The 15,839-nt window shown below is 41.2% G+C and overlaps 1 protein-coding gene across 1 annotated transcript; it reads right to left on the reverse strand.

The window, feature by feature from the left end:
- Positions 1-965: 965 nt before the first annotated feature.
- LOC122647303 (protein ACTIVITY OF BC1 COMPLEX KINASE 1, chloroplastic-like) lies at positions 966-8,337 on the reverse strand. Its single transcript, XM_043840723.1, has 6 exons — positions 7,910-8,337; positions 7,607-7,813; positions 7,226-7,315; positions 6,954-7,105; positions 2,122-2,129; positions 966-1,357 (listed from the first exon to the last, which is right to left on the reverse strand). The coding sequence occupies exons 1-6, from the start codon at positions 8,300-8,302 to the stop codon at positions 966-968; spliced, it is 1,242 nt and encodes a 413-aa protein (XP_043696658.1). The 5' UTR covers positions 8,303-8,337.
- Positions 8,338-15,839: the final 7,502 nt, after the last annotated feature.

Genomic DNA, 15,839 nt, shown 5'->3' on the forward strand with positions numbered 1-15,839 from the left:
TGCTCGCCATGGCAACGCCATAGCGGGCGACATGTCGATATATCGACGTGACACCCCTCTACCGACTTGGATCGCCGTGACGCCGTGACAACTATGTTAACAAGTAGAGACGAAACACAAAGGCCAGAGATCAAGGGCGTAGCAGGGCAACTCAGAGGTGCAAGCGAGGACAGAGGCGCCAAAGCAACATCGCTATCTAAGGCAATGCCTAGAATAGAAGGCTCGACGGAAGGATCTTCTGCCATACGAGATCTGCTGCGAGGAAATACCTCAAACTGAGGTTTCTCGGGGCACGAGAGGGGCTCTGCATCTTCAGACGATGCCAAGAGACTGAAGCGATTCTGATCATCAGCCCAGGGCTCCTGCAGCGATAGAGACAAGTCGGTGATGCTTTCCGATTGCTTCTTCTTCTTCCATCGCCGGTTCCGGTGCCGGAATCGAGATCGTGAACGACCACGAGAGCTAGGGCCATCATCCTTGGACTGGATTAGGCAAATGAATGGGTATTTTGACTTCTATGAAATGTCCGAGGAAGTTCACTTCTGATTTGCCAAAATCAGGCTCACGGGGGCAGCCAAGACTTCTGGACAGAACTTGAATACCAGGAGCAGAACCAAGGAATTGAACCAGTGTCAACATGGGTCGAAATGCAAGAAAGACTCAAAAGGGAGTTCTTGCCTATGACTTATAGGCTTCAACTTCTACATGAGATGAACACCCATAGACAAGGAAAGTTGTTTGTAACCGAGTACATGAGCAAATTCAATGAACTAAAAATAAGGAGCCATACCCGTGAGGATGTTGAACTGACTCTTTCCAAATTCCTTACTGGACTCAATTCCGACATCCGAACTCGCATGGCACCCCACATGATTCGTGATGTCCATTAGGTTTTCAAGATTGCTCTAGAACTTGAGTCATCCATGAGGACTTTTCCTCAGAAGAAGAGTTTCCAAAGTGGGGAATCAAGTGTCAAGAAGCCTTTTCAGGACTCTTCGAACTTCCCTAAAACAACTGTCAATCCTCCTCGTCATTTTAAGAACAGCAAAGATAAGGGCATCTTGGGTACAACACCCAAAAGGAATGGTCAATAGCAATGCTTCAAGTGTCAAGGATTTGGCCATTTTGTCAAAGAGTGCTCCAATAGGAATCTTTATGTTGGAAACCAAAATCTTGAAGAGGAAGATCAGGATGAAGATCATGATGATGAATTTGAGGATCACGATCCAAATAAAGCCATCTCTGATGAAGAGTATGAGGAGATCGATGTCTCCCGATTGGGTATTGTTCGATGCATGGTCTCGCAACCTGAAAGCGACGATGTTTGGTGGCGAACCAATATTTTCATCACTTACACCTGTCATCAAGGTAAGAATTGCCGTGTAGCTATTGACAGTGGGAGCTACATGAATGTGGTTGCTCAAAGTGCTGTGGCTAGAATGGGACTCAAATCTGAGGCCCATCCAAAGCCATACAAAGTTGCTTGGGTGGATCAATCTACTATTCCTGTCACTCTTAGGTGTTTAGTCCGTTTGCATTTTGTAGGATATGAAGAGAGCGTTTGGTGTGATGTCCTAGAAATGGACGTCGCTCACATCATTCTAGGGAGACCCTGGTTGTATAACCGAGATGTCACCAACTATGGGAAATCTAACACCTACGTCTTCAAGTTTAAAGGAAAAAAGATTAGACTGAAACCTAGTGCACCCAAGGAAGTGAAAGTCTCCGAACACAAGGGTAGTACCTCCAAACAAGCTCCTAAGAAAACACTCAACATTATAAATCAACGACAGTTTGAGAGTAAGTGTAAAGAACTGGGGGTTATCTACGCTCTAGTTGCCAAGCCAAGTAAAACTGAATCATCAAACAAATTTACTGAGGCTCCTAAAGAGATGCAACCCTTATTAAAAAAATTTGAACAACTTTTCCCTAAGGAGCTACCAGATGAGTTACCACCAATGCGTGACATCCAACATGCAATCGATTTAGTTCCCAGCTCATCTTTGCCAAACTTGCCCCATTATCGTATGAATCCCAAAGAACACATCGAGCTCAAACGACAAGTGGATGAGCTACTTGAAAAAAGATTCATCAGGGAAAGTCTTAGCCCGTGTGCAGTACCTGCATTACTCACACCCAAGAAAGATGGTACTTGGCGAATGTGCATCAACAGTAAAGCCATCAACAGATTGCCCTTTGGCTTATCAATGCACCAAGCACTTTTATGAGGATTATGAATCAAGTGCTTCAACCATTCTTTGGCAAGTTCTTAGTGGTTTACTTTGATGACATCCTCACAAGTTTGTAAGGTGCTACTGAAGGCTAAACTTTATGTCAATCTCAAGAAATGCACCTTCATGAGTGATCAGGTTATCTTCTTGGGATTTGTTGTATCAGCTCAAGGAGTAGTTATTGATCCTGAGAAAGTCAGAGCGATTGTCGAATGGCCCAAGCCTACCAATGTTTACGAGGTGCGAAGCTTTCACGGCTTAGCCACCTTCTACAGAAGGTTCATCTATCATTTTAGTTCCATCATGTCTCCTGTCACGGATTGCATGAAAAGGAAGGAGTTCTAATGGACTAAAAATGCTGCCAAGACCTTTGTGGAGATAAAGAAATTGATGACGGAGGCACCAGTCTTACGTCTTCTAGATTTCTCCAAATTTTTTGAAGTCAATTGTGACGCATCTGGTGTTGGAATAGGTAGTGTCTTAGGGTAAGGAGGACATCTAATTGCTTATTTCAGTGAAAAGCTAAATGAGGCCAAGCAACGCTATTCCACATATGACAAGGAATTCTATACGGTTGTGCAATCTCAGCGCTATAGGCAACATTATCTGTTACCGCAAGAGTTCGTGCTGTTTCCAAATCACCCGGCCCTGAAATACTTATGTGCCCAGAAAAAGCTCAATCAGAAGCACGCTAAGTGGGTCAAATGTCTTCAAGAGTACACCTTTGTACTCAAACATCGACCTGGTGTTGAGAACACTGAAGTTGATGCTTTGAGTCGAGTCAATTTTTTACTCAAGCACATCAGTACCAGACATCGGACAAATGTATTACTCCAGACAATGAGCATTGAGGTAGTAGGTTTTGAACAAGTCAAGGATCAATATCCATCTTGCCCTGATTTTAGTGAGGCTTTCAATTCCGTAAGTAAAGATCCTCCTATTAATCGTTCAGGTTTCCTATTAAAGGATGGGTTTCTGTTTAAAGGCGACAAGCTATGCATTCCCAGGACCTCACTTCAAGATTACTTGATCTGGGAATTGCATGCTGGAGGAGTTGCCGGCCATTTTGGTCGAGACAAAACCATTAACCTTATTGAAGATTGTTTCTTTTAGCCCGACCTGAAAAAGGATGTCACTCAAATTGTGAGCCAGTGTCACACATGTCAGTCTACTAAAAAACAAAAGAAGAACACTGGCTTATACACTCCCCTTCCTGTGCCACATGCCCCATGGCAAGACCTTAGCATGGATTTCATACTTGGCCTTCCCAAGACTTCAAGGGGCCATGACTCTATCTTTGTAGTCGTGGATCGGTTTTCAAAAATGGCACATTTCATCCCATATTCAAAAACCTCTGATGCATCCATTATGGCCAAACTTTTTTTCAATGAGGTCGTCAAATATCATGGTCTGCCTTTAACCATAGTGTCTAACAGAGATGTCAAATTCACAAGCCACTTTTGGTGAACCTCATGGCGAATGATGCGCACTAAGCTCTGTTTCTCCACTGCATCCCATCTCCAGACTGATGGTCAAACGAAAGTCATCAATAGGAGTCTCGAAAATCTGTTGTGTTGTTTGATTAGAGAGTATCTTACTAATTGGGATAGGGTCCTCACCCAAGCAGAGTTTACCTTCAATAACTCTAAGAATCGTACCACTGGTATGTCTCCTTTCGAGATCTGTCTAGGTTGCCAACCCAGAGCACCCATTGACCTTGTCCCAACCATGTCTAGTTCTAGGACTTCCCCGTCAGCCGAGTCTTTTGCACAGCATATACATGATTTACATGCAGGTATAAGACAGCTGATAGCTTTGAGCAACGACCAATACAAATCCAAAGTCGATGTGCATCGACGACTGCAAATATTTGAGGAAGGTGATATAATGATGGTGAGAATCAAACCACAACGATTCACCAAAGGAAAAGCGAGCAAATTACATGCCCGTGCCAGACCATTCAAAATTCTTAAAAGGGTGAGTACAAATGCTTATGTCCTGGAATTACCTTCTGATATGGGAATCAGTAACATTTTCAATGTTGAAGATCTTGCCCCTTGCACAGCACCCCTACTGATGCCCTTTTTTACCCCGATGACCTTGAGGACTTTCCATTTGTTGTTGATGACACTTCAGTCCATCCCCCTCCATTTCCACCTACCTCTTTGCCTCCTGTGCCCGAAACTGTTGAAGGACCAGAAGAAGTTGAGGACATCCTTGATGAAAGGATTTTTTTCTTCACGTGACGGAGGAACCCGAGAGTTCTTAGTTAAATGGCGTAAGCGCCCGGAGATTGATTGCACTTGGATTCCTATCGAGGAGTTTCGACAACTCAACCTCGACATGCTTGAGCGCTACTTGAGTTTTTATTCAACAAAGGTGAACTTTTCAAAGCCAGGGAGAGTTGATGGGGACATCAGCCCCATTCCTAAAGACTTTCGAAAAGTCTACCAAAGAAGACTGCGCAGACAACGTCAGCTTGAATCTGGTTCCCTTTGGATGAAAGAAAAATGGAACAGTTTTTGGACTCTTGAAAGTCTTCTTCTCTCTTGCGTGAAGCAGCTCCTTCCCCTCCATCCCCCTCAAGTGAAGTATCTTCTTCTTCTTCTCTCCTTCACTGTTTCAGCAGCACAACAGGTAAGTGGTTGTTGTCATTTGTTTCCCTCCCCCACTTCTTCTTCCCCTCCTCTCCAACCAAGCCTGTTTAGCTCTTCTTGTTTTTCTTCCTGTTTATCACACCACCTATCCAACCCCATCCCCAACCCGAATGCATGCTCATCACTTCCCTTCCCCTCCCTGTCATAATTTCTACACTAGAACTTTGAAACATTTTATTTTCAGGCCTGTTATGCACCTATACTGTTGTTAGTTTGTGCATCTTCTTCATGCTTGTTTATGTCTTATTCCCTATTGGAATGCATGGCTAGGACTGGTTACAGCATGAGTTCCTTTTAGAGTATTGAAATACCTCTACACTTGATTTCATAATTTTTGAATTGTTTCCCCACCCCCATTTTGTCTATCAACTGTTTGTGGAAATAATGCTATGTGTTCTGATTTATATTGTTCACTACTGCAAAGGTATTTCAATGTTTTATTTATGCATATGAGTCTGTATATGCTGCTGTTACCCCCCTCCTATTACCTGCTGTCCTAAGAGTTTCAAACTCTTAATTGTCCCTAATAGCAACCCATGAAGGATCCCTAGTTTCTAGGTATCCCCTTGCATCATTTTGTAATATCTGTGAAGGCCTGATTGCAACCTTGATCAACAACCATCACTGCTTCTGTCGATTACACCACCAACTGAGGGCCTACAGCTCCTGCAGCTCAGTTTCCTCCATCAGAACCTGCTGCAACTTCAAGAGTTCAGAACCCAGCAACCTGTGACCCTTTTGTGATAATATTCAGGGCATCTCGAGTGCACATCCTACTCTTCATTCGACTATGTTTGGCTTCCCCAACTGCTGGCCAGAGTGATCTCTCCAATAACCTTCTATTTTGAAGGCTAGTTTCTAATTTCAAGCCCTCTTCATAACTCAACATTCGGCCATCAGAATTGGATGATTTTTGGAGCATAAGATCCATTCAACACCACCTTCACTTGATCCAAGTTTAGTGAAGTTCTGCTGGTTGATTTGGTTCTTATTCTATATGTTACTAATTCTGATTTTGTTGCTATCTTGATGTTCAGCTGCAAACTATCATCGATTCTACGGTAGAGTGGTTCTTACTTGAACCTCTTATACATTACACGGTGATGTTTGCCAAATTCACAGGCTTCACACTCAAGGAGAGAAGTAGATCTTCAACTAGGAACCATTAACTGAACCATTATTTGTTGCTCGATCTAGTGTTGAGGGCCTTGAGGCTGCGTATCAAGCAATGGCACATACTACAGCTGAGTTAATGTGGATTAAGCCATTGCTTCAGGATTTGGGGTTTTCTTGAATCACTCAGCCTACGAAGATGCTTTGTGACAATCAAACCGCTATTAACATTGCAAGTAATCCAGTATTTCATAAGAGAACCAAGCAAATTGAAGTTGGTTTCTACTCCATTTGTTTCAACCATCGAGCAACTTGGTGACATGTTTACCAAGACGTTGTTTGGATCTGCCTTTCGTAGGAGTTGTTCCAAGCTAGGTCTAGGTGATTTGTATGCTCCAGCTTGAGGGGGAGTGTTGAAGAATATCGAGCGTCTAGGGTTTTAGGGGAATCTCGATTAGAATATTCCAATATTCTAATCGAGATTCTCCCCTAGATGACTCTTTGTGTTGTGGTTTACAACTAGGATTAGTTTAGTTTCTATTTTCCTTGTTTCTGTTCCTATTGTAACTGTGCTTATGGATCCTAATATGATTACGAGTCCTTCTTTGTAATCTGGTATATAGATAAAGGCAGTGAGGGGAGGCAATCAATTTCGATCAATCCTTGATATTTCTCTCCTCCTCTTCCTCTTTATCTCTTCTCTTCTCCTTCTTCTCCCTTCTCGGATCTGGTTCTTTAGGGCTCAATCTGTTAATAGAATTTTCTAAATCCATACTAAGTACATTGTATCTCATCAACTTTCAAACCTTTCTCAGCATGAGACACTATCTACCCTTTACACCCTGTAACCTAATTTCCAGCAATCTTATTACTATTAAAACAAGATTGGATATGCTGTGGAAGTGATTGGCAAATGTAGAAAGGAAAAGAGGTGCCACCAGCAATATCTCACTCAACCTTAATAGCAACATCCTCCCCTGTGTCACGTAAAGTAGCACGGTAAACTTGACCCAAACTTGCAGCCGCAATTGTCTTCGATGAAATTTTACTGAAAACATCTTCAAGAGGCCGACCTAACTCCTCTTCAATAATGGCGAAGGCAACCTACAAGAGGGTCAAACCGATTCATTGCTTAAGCAAAGATTACATTGCAGCATGATTTCACTGCTTCAATCAAAAGGATGTATACATAAATACAGAAACAAAAGAGAGGGAGAGTAAAACCTGGTTAGGAAAAGGAGGAACATCATCTTGAAGAATGCAGAGCTCATTCATATAATCCTCCCTAATAATGTCAGGTCTGTTTGCCAGAACCTGTTGAAATATGGGAAAGAAGGAATCAGTCAGCAAAAATGTCTACTACATGGGAAAGAACATGGACTAAAGACAGCAAATAGAAGCCAAAATGCTGTACAGGATGACATCTACACAAAATGCTGTAAAGACTCATAGCATCTTCTTAACATCTGAATAAAGATCACCATAAGACTCATCATGGGACGGCACTCTTTCATGCACAGTGACTACAGTCATGAAATTCTTAGTACACAACAAAAGTTAAACAACCATAAAGTTGAAGCAAAAGAGGCATATCTAAGTTCTAACCTGCCCAGCTTTAATGAAGGAAGGCCCCAAATCACACAACAAATTCCTGAGTTGCCGGGCTCGATAAGGAACCACTTCTTTATCTCGACCAATAAAGCAGTCATACATAAGGGTGGACCAATAGAAACCCAAGTTCCAAACTATCTCCACGCCCCGACCAAGGAGAGAGAGTATAGCCCCTCTGGATTCCAAAACCTTATTCTTCACCTAATCAATAGTAGCAGAACAACCATATTAACTCAAAAAGAAACTAACTAATTGAAATGGAAGTTCCAAGTAATTGCAATTTAAAGTATAACATACTGTCTCTGGAGTGTACTTGCGAAAGGGAACACAAACACCGCGTTCAAAATCAAGTTGCTCCATGGCACTACTAGACTTCCCAAGCAACGAAGATCTCGTAGTTGCTGAACTGACATTGCTCTCATCATCGGCTCTTAATGAAGTCAAAGAGGTGGAAGCTGAAGCCAATATCTGCTGCTGCTGCAAGGCAGGGCTAAGAGTAGTTGAAACTTGCTTATTGGTTATCTGAATTGTAGAATAAGTGGAATACAAAAAGCCCTTGTTCACATAGCCATGTTTCCGGCGGTGCTTAACTAATTGGGGAACACTCCTTGGCGAAGTTGGAAAATAACCCATTACAATATCCGACGAATTTGGAAGACACGAAAGTTGAAGTTGGCAAACAAACTCCATTTGCTTTAACTGTGTTAACGTTTATTCTTCTAAATCACCTAAATTGTCCAGATTGTCGAAATTCAATCAGCTAATCAAATCCACAAATCAAAAAGATATGAGATTAAAAAGAACAAGAATCCGAATTTAAATCATTTTTGGGTTTTTAAAACTTTTAACAATCGATTCAAAAATTAGGAACAGATAACAGACAACAGACAACGGCAGGATGGGTGGAGTATGAATTAATCAAAACTCTAAAGAAAGTGAGAGCGTCCAATTTACCTAGTTTTTGTATAGCACCAGTTCTGCGAACTTACAAAATGATTGAGTACTGGAAACAGTCAAAACTAACAGAAATTATAAATAACAGTGAGGAAAAAGCAATTTGGATCCTCTACTGCCACTGCCCGTGCAGTAGGCAGGTCATATGTCAAAGATCAATCGTTACAAGGAGTTGCGGCGTTGCAATATCCACTACTTTCTGTGGACATGGGTGAGCAGCGTGGATTCGGGATGTTGACCACATGGCGTTGTTGCTCTGTGCTGTGCGGTTTCTTGATGACACGGCTTGATTAACTGGTCAGTACTTTGTGGATATGGTTTGAAAAAACACTAGGCATGTTATAGTGATTACTAGATTTAAAACTAGGTTGTTTTTCAAATCAGGTTGTAAAGCTTTTTTTAGGATAAATTATACGTCACCTTCTGCTTTTCAAACGAACTCAGATGACCTATTGATTTTTGAAAAAATTCAAATCATCCTCTCTACAGTAATGGTGTTAGTCTGCTGTTAGTTACCGGTGTGAAAGAACTATTTTATCCTTGTACTAAAACATTAGAATTAGAACTATTTTACCCTTATACTAAAATATGGATCCAGATTGACAATAGTTGTGCTCTGTGTGAGACTGGGGAGGAATCTGCAAAGCATCTCTTTCTTTCTTGTCAATGGGTAAAGCATATCTGGGCTAGAGGTCCTCTTGGGTTAAGAACGGACCACATCAATGTACCGAATCTGAAGTCGTTCTGCACCCAAGTCTTCATTTCTCTCAAGAAAGATAAACAAATGCTCCGATGGTTTTTTAATGTGTTTTCCATAAGTTGTTATTTCCCATATGGGCAGTTAGGAACAAAGCTGTGGTGGCCTTACAAAAACCTAATCCTAATTGGGTTATGAACAATATAAATAAATGGATTGCTGAACTTAATGTTGGTCCCCAACAATGTATTCCCCGGATGTAGCAGATAATATGACTCATTTGTCAATTTCACCTTCTTCTCTTACACTACCCATAAGTAACTCACCCATTTTAATTTGTGCAGGATGCTCCAATCTAGAACACAAGGTAATGGGATGGGCTTATGGTTTTTTTATGGGCGGGCGGCTCAGGTTTTGTGATATAGGAATTCTCCCTAATCAAGATGAATTAGCAGCAGTTATATTCGCGATCCGTAATGGATGTGATCGTGCGGCTCACATTGGGTTGAAGATTAAAGAGGTGTGGGTGGATCATAAACTGATTACCGATACTCTTCCATCTCCTACCAAATGTCCGTGGCCGTGGTTTTGGTTTAAAGACTTTTTTTATATCTATAATTGTACAAAAAATGTTAATTTCACGATGGATGGACATAAGCTAGGCATAACCTATGTAAAAAATATGACTCGTAACGTCTGTAACTTTGCTGTTTAATATAATTTATTTTTCTTCTCGTCAAAAAAAAAAAAAAAATTAGAATTAAATTTACAATACTACCCTTTGTTCATCTTCAACATTGGTCAAGGGTAGTTTAAGGATTTAAATTTGGATAAATTACATATCACCCCCTAATTTTTTAAAAAAAACTCAAATCACCTCTTGGTTTAGACCCCAATATGACAAATTAGTCCTTATTGTTAGTTTTATGTTGTTAAGTGATGATGTCAGCCAGTTAAATAAATTTAAATCACTAAATTACCCTTGACCAAGAAGGAAGGGTAGTATTGCAAATTTAATTCTAATGTTTTAGTACAAGGGTAAAATAGTCCTTTCACACCGATAACTAACAGCAAACTAACACCGTTACTATAAAGGGGGTGATTTGAGTTTTTTCAAAAACCAAAGGGTGATCTGGGTTTCGTTTGAAAACTAGGGGGTGACATGTAATTTACCCTTTAAATATATTTAACTAGCATTTAACAGCATAAAACTAACGGTAGGGACTAATTTGTCATATTGGGGTCTAAACCAGGGGTTGATTTGAGTTTTTTCAAAAATCAGGAGGTGATCTGAGTTTCGTTTGAAAACCAAGGGGTAACGTGTAATTTATCCTTTTTTTTAAAACCAGATTGTTTTTTTAGTAATTGTTACTATTCTGGCTGCCCCCATCTCTCTCTCATTTTCTCTTCCCCATATGTTGGTCGCGCACAACAGCGGCAGCGGTAGGCCGTGTCCTGCAGCTGCCGCGGCTGTGTGTTGTTGGGTTGCATATAAAAAAAAAAACAATTGGGAAGGGAAAAGAAAAAAATATATTTTGTCTTATTTGGTTGTGCAATCCATATGCTGTGCTTTTGAGTTTGTTAGGCTACACATGTGATTTATTGTTTTATTTTGACTGCACTATGTTTCTTGGATGGGATCCTAATATTGTGATTGGATTATTGTTTTGTCCCATTCAAAAATAGATGATATGGCTTTTCATGTTTTTTGTTGTGTTAGGTTGGGTAATCAAAGTAGTTGTGTCATAGGTGAAATGCTAGAAACTCTGACGTTCCATTTCCCTATGCCTTTCTCTTTTAATTTTTTTCTTATTTTTTACCCAACCCCTCCTTTACACATGTTTCTTTCCTTCCACTTCTCCCTCTATTTCTCTCTTATAATCTGATTTGGTAGGCGAACCAATTTTCCTCTTGGGTGCTCCTCAACTGGATTTCCTGTGACTTGTAGGACGTGTTTGGTTCGCTAAACCAAGTGGTGGTTGTGTTGATATTGGTGAGGAACCCATTGGTGGTGCACTAGTGGATCTGTTGTCCTAACAGATTAACTGTTTGGTTACCCTGAGTTTGTTAGCTAAATCTTCCTGAAAAACTGTTTAGTTACCCTGGCTCTGTCAGTTGGATTCAACTTGAATCTGTATGAACTATTTGGTTTCCCTGAGTCTGTGAGTTGGATTCAGCTTGAATCTGTATGAAAAGCTATACATGTTTGGTTCATATAGATCTTGTCAACACATTGGCTACTATATGGTTAGAATATGAAACAATTATGAAGAAATTTGAATGCAACTAATGTTTAAACCTGAATTGAAATGGCAGTTAATAGAGTTCCAATCCAATTACATGAATAAAATATAATTAAAAAAATTCCTATAATATAAGAAATTGTCCCAATATTTTGTAGATAAAGGAGTTTAGGCCTTGGTGGATTCGAACCACCATCCCTTTAGAACATGCTCATGTTCCAAGTGCTCTATCAATTTGAGCTAAAGACCCATGAAGTTTTGAATAATTTAAAAAAAAAAAAAAAACTGTTTTGCTATTGTTAATAAGAATTCAAGCCAACAGAAGCTGAAATCAGTTTACAGGGCAAATTTCATTTCATGTATAGTCATGCTCTTGAAGCAACAGCAGCGAGGAATTACACAAGTCCTGATCCAATAAGGGGGAAAGGTGGAAGGGTTGAGTCCCAATCCCAAATGAAAAAAAAAAATGCCAGGGCACTTATACCAGACTAGGACCACCACGTGATTGTGGTTTGAGGTTATTCTGAGCCCCAATGTGGCTGCTAACAAATATCTCCCAAATCAGCCCTAAATCAAGAAATTGAGAGAACTCAGACTTTAGCCAACAACTTGATCTGGGATTTTGAGGACTGATTCTCTCCTTCAACACCTTTATTAAGTGCAATTAAGCAATGGAAGACCACAAAAGGTCATAGCCTGCCTAGCTAGGTTATTTACATTTGGTCTTCTGAAGGGAAATTTTAAAACCGTAGCCAAACACCATCCTATGTATATATTTATAAATAAGCTCTGAATATGGAGATTGGACCTAATTCTTGACCTTTCCCCTCAAATATTTATAATCTTTTCAGTTTATTAGAAGAGGGAGAGTCTAAGGGAATGAGGAACTCTTGCATTTGCGCAATTCAATGAAACAAGTTGTTCAAAGGTATGAGATCTTGCATATTTCAATATTGGAATTGTGAGGATTAACTACTGTGAGATGTTAAACAGAAGCACACCAAGGCAGCAGATTGTGAGCTTGAGGCTTGAAGGTTCCAAATCATTGCATTCATGAAGGATGTAAGTACAGATTCTCTACAAGGAAATAGAATACCAGTAATTACAACAACAAATAAAAGGTGCGAATGTCAGGGAAAAGATATATTGCAATAAAATAAAGTACAGAAAGCCTACAATACCAAAACCTTGTCATCACCAATTTTTAAAACAAAATCCTGAAAAAAATCCAATTAAAGTATTGTACAGAAACACAAACTAAACGAGCAAACCTGACTTTCAAAGAGGTTCTTATATTGAACCATTTGGTAACTGATAAACCAAAATTATACAAGCCAATCGTGAACCGCCACATGTCCTAGCACAAGAGGGAAGACCACCCAAGCTCGGCCACTTCAAGACTCACTCATTGGCCCAGAAGGAGAAGGACCAACAAGGTCACTCAAGGTTCAAGACCAAGTACTACACGCAAGCCACACGCATCATCGCCGAGATATACTTCACCTCACCACTTGACAGGTACCATCCATAGGAGGTACAATCTCAGTTGGACTCATGCCCCGAGGATCTTATCCAACATACAAGGGTGCATGCATGTCTATCTACCGAGAACATCTTCCCTACTGGGACTCTACCTCCTATAGGGGAGCAACCAACCAAGTGATAAATCCTACTAATGAGAAACACCTATCTACTATGAGAACTACTCATTACCAACTAGGACTCTCCACATTGTCATACTTCACTATAAATTCTGAGGTACTCTACCCCCATTAACCCATCTTGAATTCTCTATTCATCTGTTGCTCAGAGAGATCTAACTTAGGCATCGTGGAGTCCTAGGTCGGAACCACACCAATTCTCCCTTGTCCTTGACGTCCTTTTATAGATTGCGGCACCCGAAGGACCCACCGGTGATTTCTTGATGCAACAGATTGGTGTCGTCTGTAAGAATGATGCTAGCCAACATATCTACTAGCTCACTTCCTCAAGCATTCAATGGTACCATGGGGTAAGAAGGCCGCTCCCTCTACCAACGTGGCGAGGGAGAGGAATGGGTCACCTCCACCGGAGAGCTCTCGTCGGAGAGCCAATGTTACACCCGTGCCCAAAATACACCCTAATATCACGGGCCAATGCTGACGGGTGTCGCCGCGATGCCAATGGTCAACACCTATGACCTTGGACCATAACAGTCAAAGGGAAACCTAAAATGCAAGGATTGTATTCACACCTTGATGGGAGATTGGACCACACCATGGGTAAGTTTTGAACCCTAAATGTGTAGTATACATACCCCTCGAAGTCCTTGATGTGTGGGCCAAAGCCCCACATCCCCTATTGTTGATTTTGGCCTTGACAGCAGGAACGGACCCACGAACTGATCCATTGCTGGTGAATCCGTCCGCGCTGTCATATTGGTTTTATGTGTTTTCTTGTGTGGGGCCCATGTGCCTATGCTCCGGACACCATGGCTAGGTCCTCGGACATGGTGGACCCCCACCCTTACCCTCTTTTGCATTGTTGGACCTTGTATGTGGGCCCACAAAGCCCAAATATGATTTTAATGAGTTTTAGTGTTAAAGGCCTAAACGAAACAAGACTTAAGACCTTAGCACTTGAGGTTTCAATGAGAAACCAAACGGACCTTAAGGCCCATGTTTTATTCTAAAACTATCCTTAGATGTATTTCTTGTTAAATAAAATTTTAAGCTACCCTACCCAAACATGCCTTAAGTTACAACTAGGAGACCCTAGCCAAACAAGTCTTAGTTGGTCTATATCCAATTCCGAATGGCACAATGCATTAGGGCATCTATGGTCTATATCCAATTCCTCAACCCAAACTTGGGTTTTTGGGTAAAGTCCCTAGGTTTGCAAGGTTTAGTTCAATGGCACTTCAAATAAAGGTGCAAAGGTGTGCAAAGGCATCCCAAAGGGACCAAGAACAAGCCCCACACAAGGGCATTAAGTCCCAAGTGGAATCCAAGGTCATCCCCAACCCCAAATCCCAAAACCCTAAGCTAGTAAATAAAGAAATGGAGAGGGAGAGATGGAACATTCACTCACCTCCAATGGAAAACCAAAACCTAAGGCTAGGTGAGCCCCCTTCTTTAACCTCCTTCCTTCTACTTCTCCTTCTTCGCCTCTTCTTTTCTTTCCTTGTCTTCTTCTCCTTCTCCCTTCTTTTCCTTCCTTTTCTTCTTTCTTTATCCGGACAGCAAGAGGGGAGGGAGGAGATGAGGTATAGGAGGGGAGGACAGCAACTTCCTCTCTTTTCCCTTCCCTTCTCTTCTTCTTCTTCTTCTTTTCCTTTTCTCCTCTCCTTTCTACGTTTTCAGCCATTGGAAAAATAAGGAAAAGCTTAAGGGATTCCTATTTTATAATTAAAATGGACCTTAGGATCCGTTTGCCTAAGCCCTTAAACCCCAAAATCTATTTTAACTTAAGTTGGGCCTTAGGGCCAGTTTGGCTAAGGTTCTTAGGTCCAGTTAGTTAGGGTATGTTTGGTTTAATTTAAGGCCCAAAATGTGTTTTAGTCTAGGGCTTATTTGGCTAGGGTCTCTTAGTTGTAAGTTAAGGCCTGTTTGTGTAGGGTAGCTTAAAAGTTCATTTAACAAGAAATACATCTAAGGCTAGTTTTAGAATAAAACATGGGCCTTAAGGTCCGTTTGGTTTCTCATTAAAATCTCAAGTGCTAAGGTCTTAAGTCCTGTTTGGTTTAGGCCTCTAACACTAAAACTCATTAAAATCATATTTGGGCCTTGTGGGCCCACATACAAGGTCCAAAATGCAAAAGAAGGAAAGGGTGGGGGTCCATCTGGTCCAAGGGTCTGATTATAGTGTCCAGGACACGGGAATGTGGGTTCCACAGGAAAATAAACCAAAAGGACAGGTAACAACACGGGTGGATCCTCGAGCGGATTCAGTTCGAGTGAGTCCGTTCGTGACTCCGGTGCTGCTGTCAGGGTCCAAACTTCAAGGGAAGCTATGGGGCTTTGACCCGTACTTCCAGGACTTCGAGGGAACACTCATAATAAAATATTAGGTTTAAGGCCATTAATGTTGACCATTGCTACCTAAGCATTACCCTTTGGTAAAGGTCTAAATTGCCCTGGGGTATTAGGTATATTTCGGATGTGGGTGTAACATCCCCCCAACCTTATTAAAAATTTTGTCCTTGAAATTTGACTTGTCTGGGGCTCCGAATAGATGACAATACTCCGACCACCTTTCGTCTTCTCATCACCCAGAAGCTCCTTGATCAAATGCTCACTCCACGGTATCTTCACAATGAGATAGTATGGTTATGGAGACTGAGCTTGTTGCACCC

The sequence above is a fragment of the Telopea speciosissima genome, unplaced genomic scaffold (assembly GCF_018873765.1).
Source record: "Telopea speciosissima isolate NSW1024214 ecotype Mountain lineage unplaced genomic scaffold, Tspe_v1 Tspe_v1.0020, whole genome shotgun sequence".
Classification (NCBI taxonomy): Eukaryota; Viridiplantae; Streptophyta; class Magnoliopsida; order Proteales; family Proteaceae; genus Telopea; species Telopea speciosissima.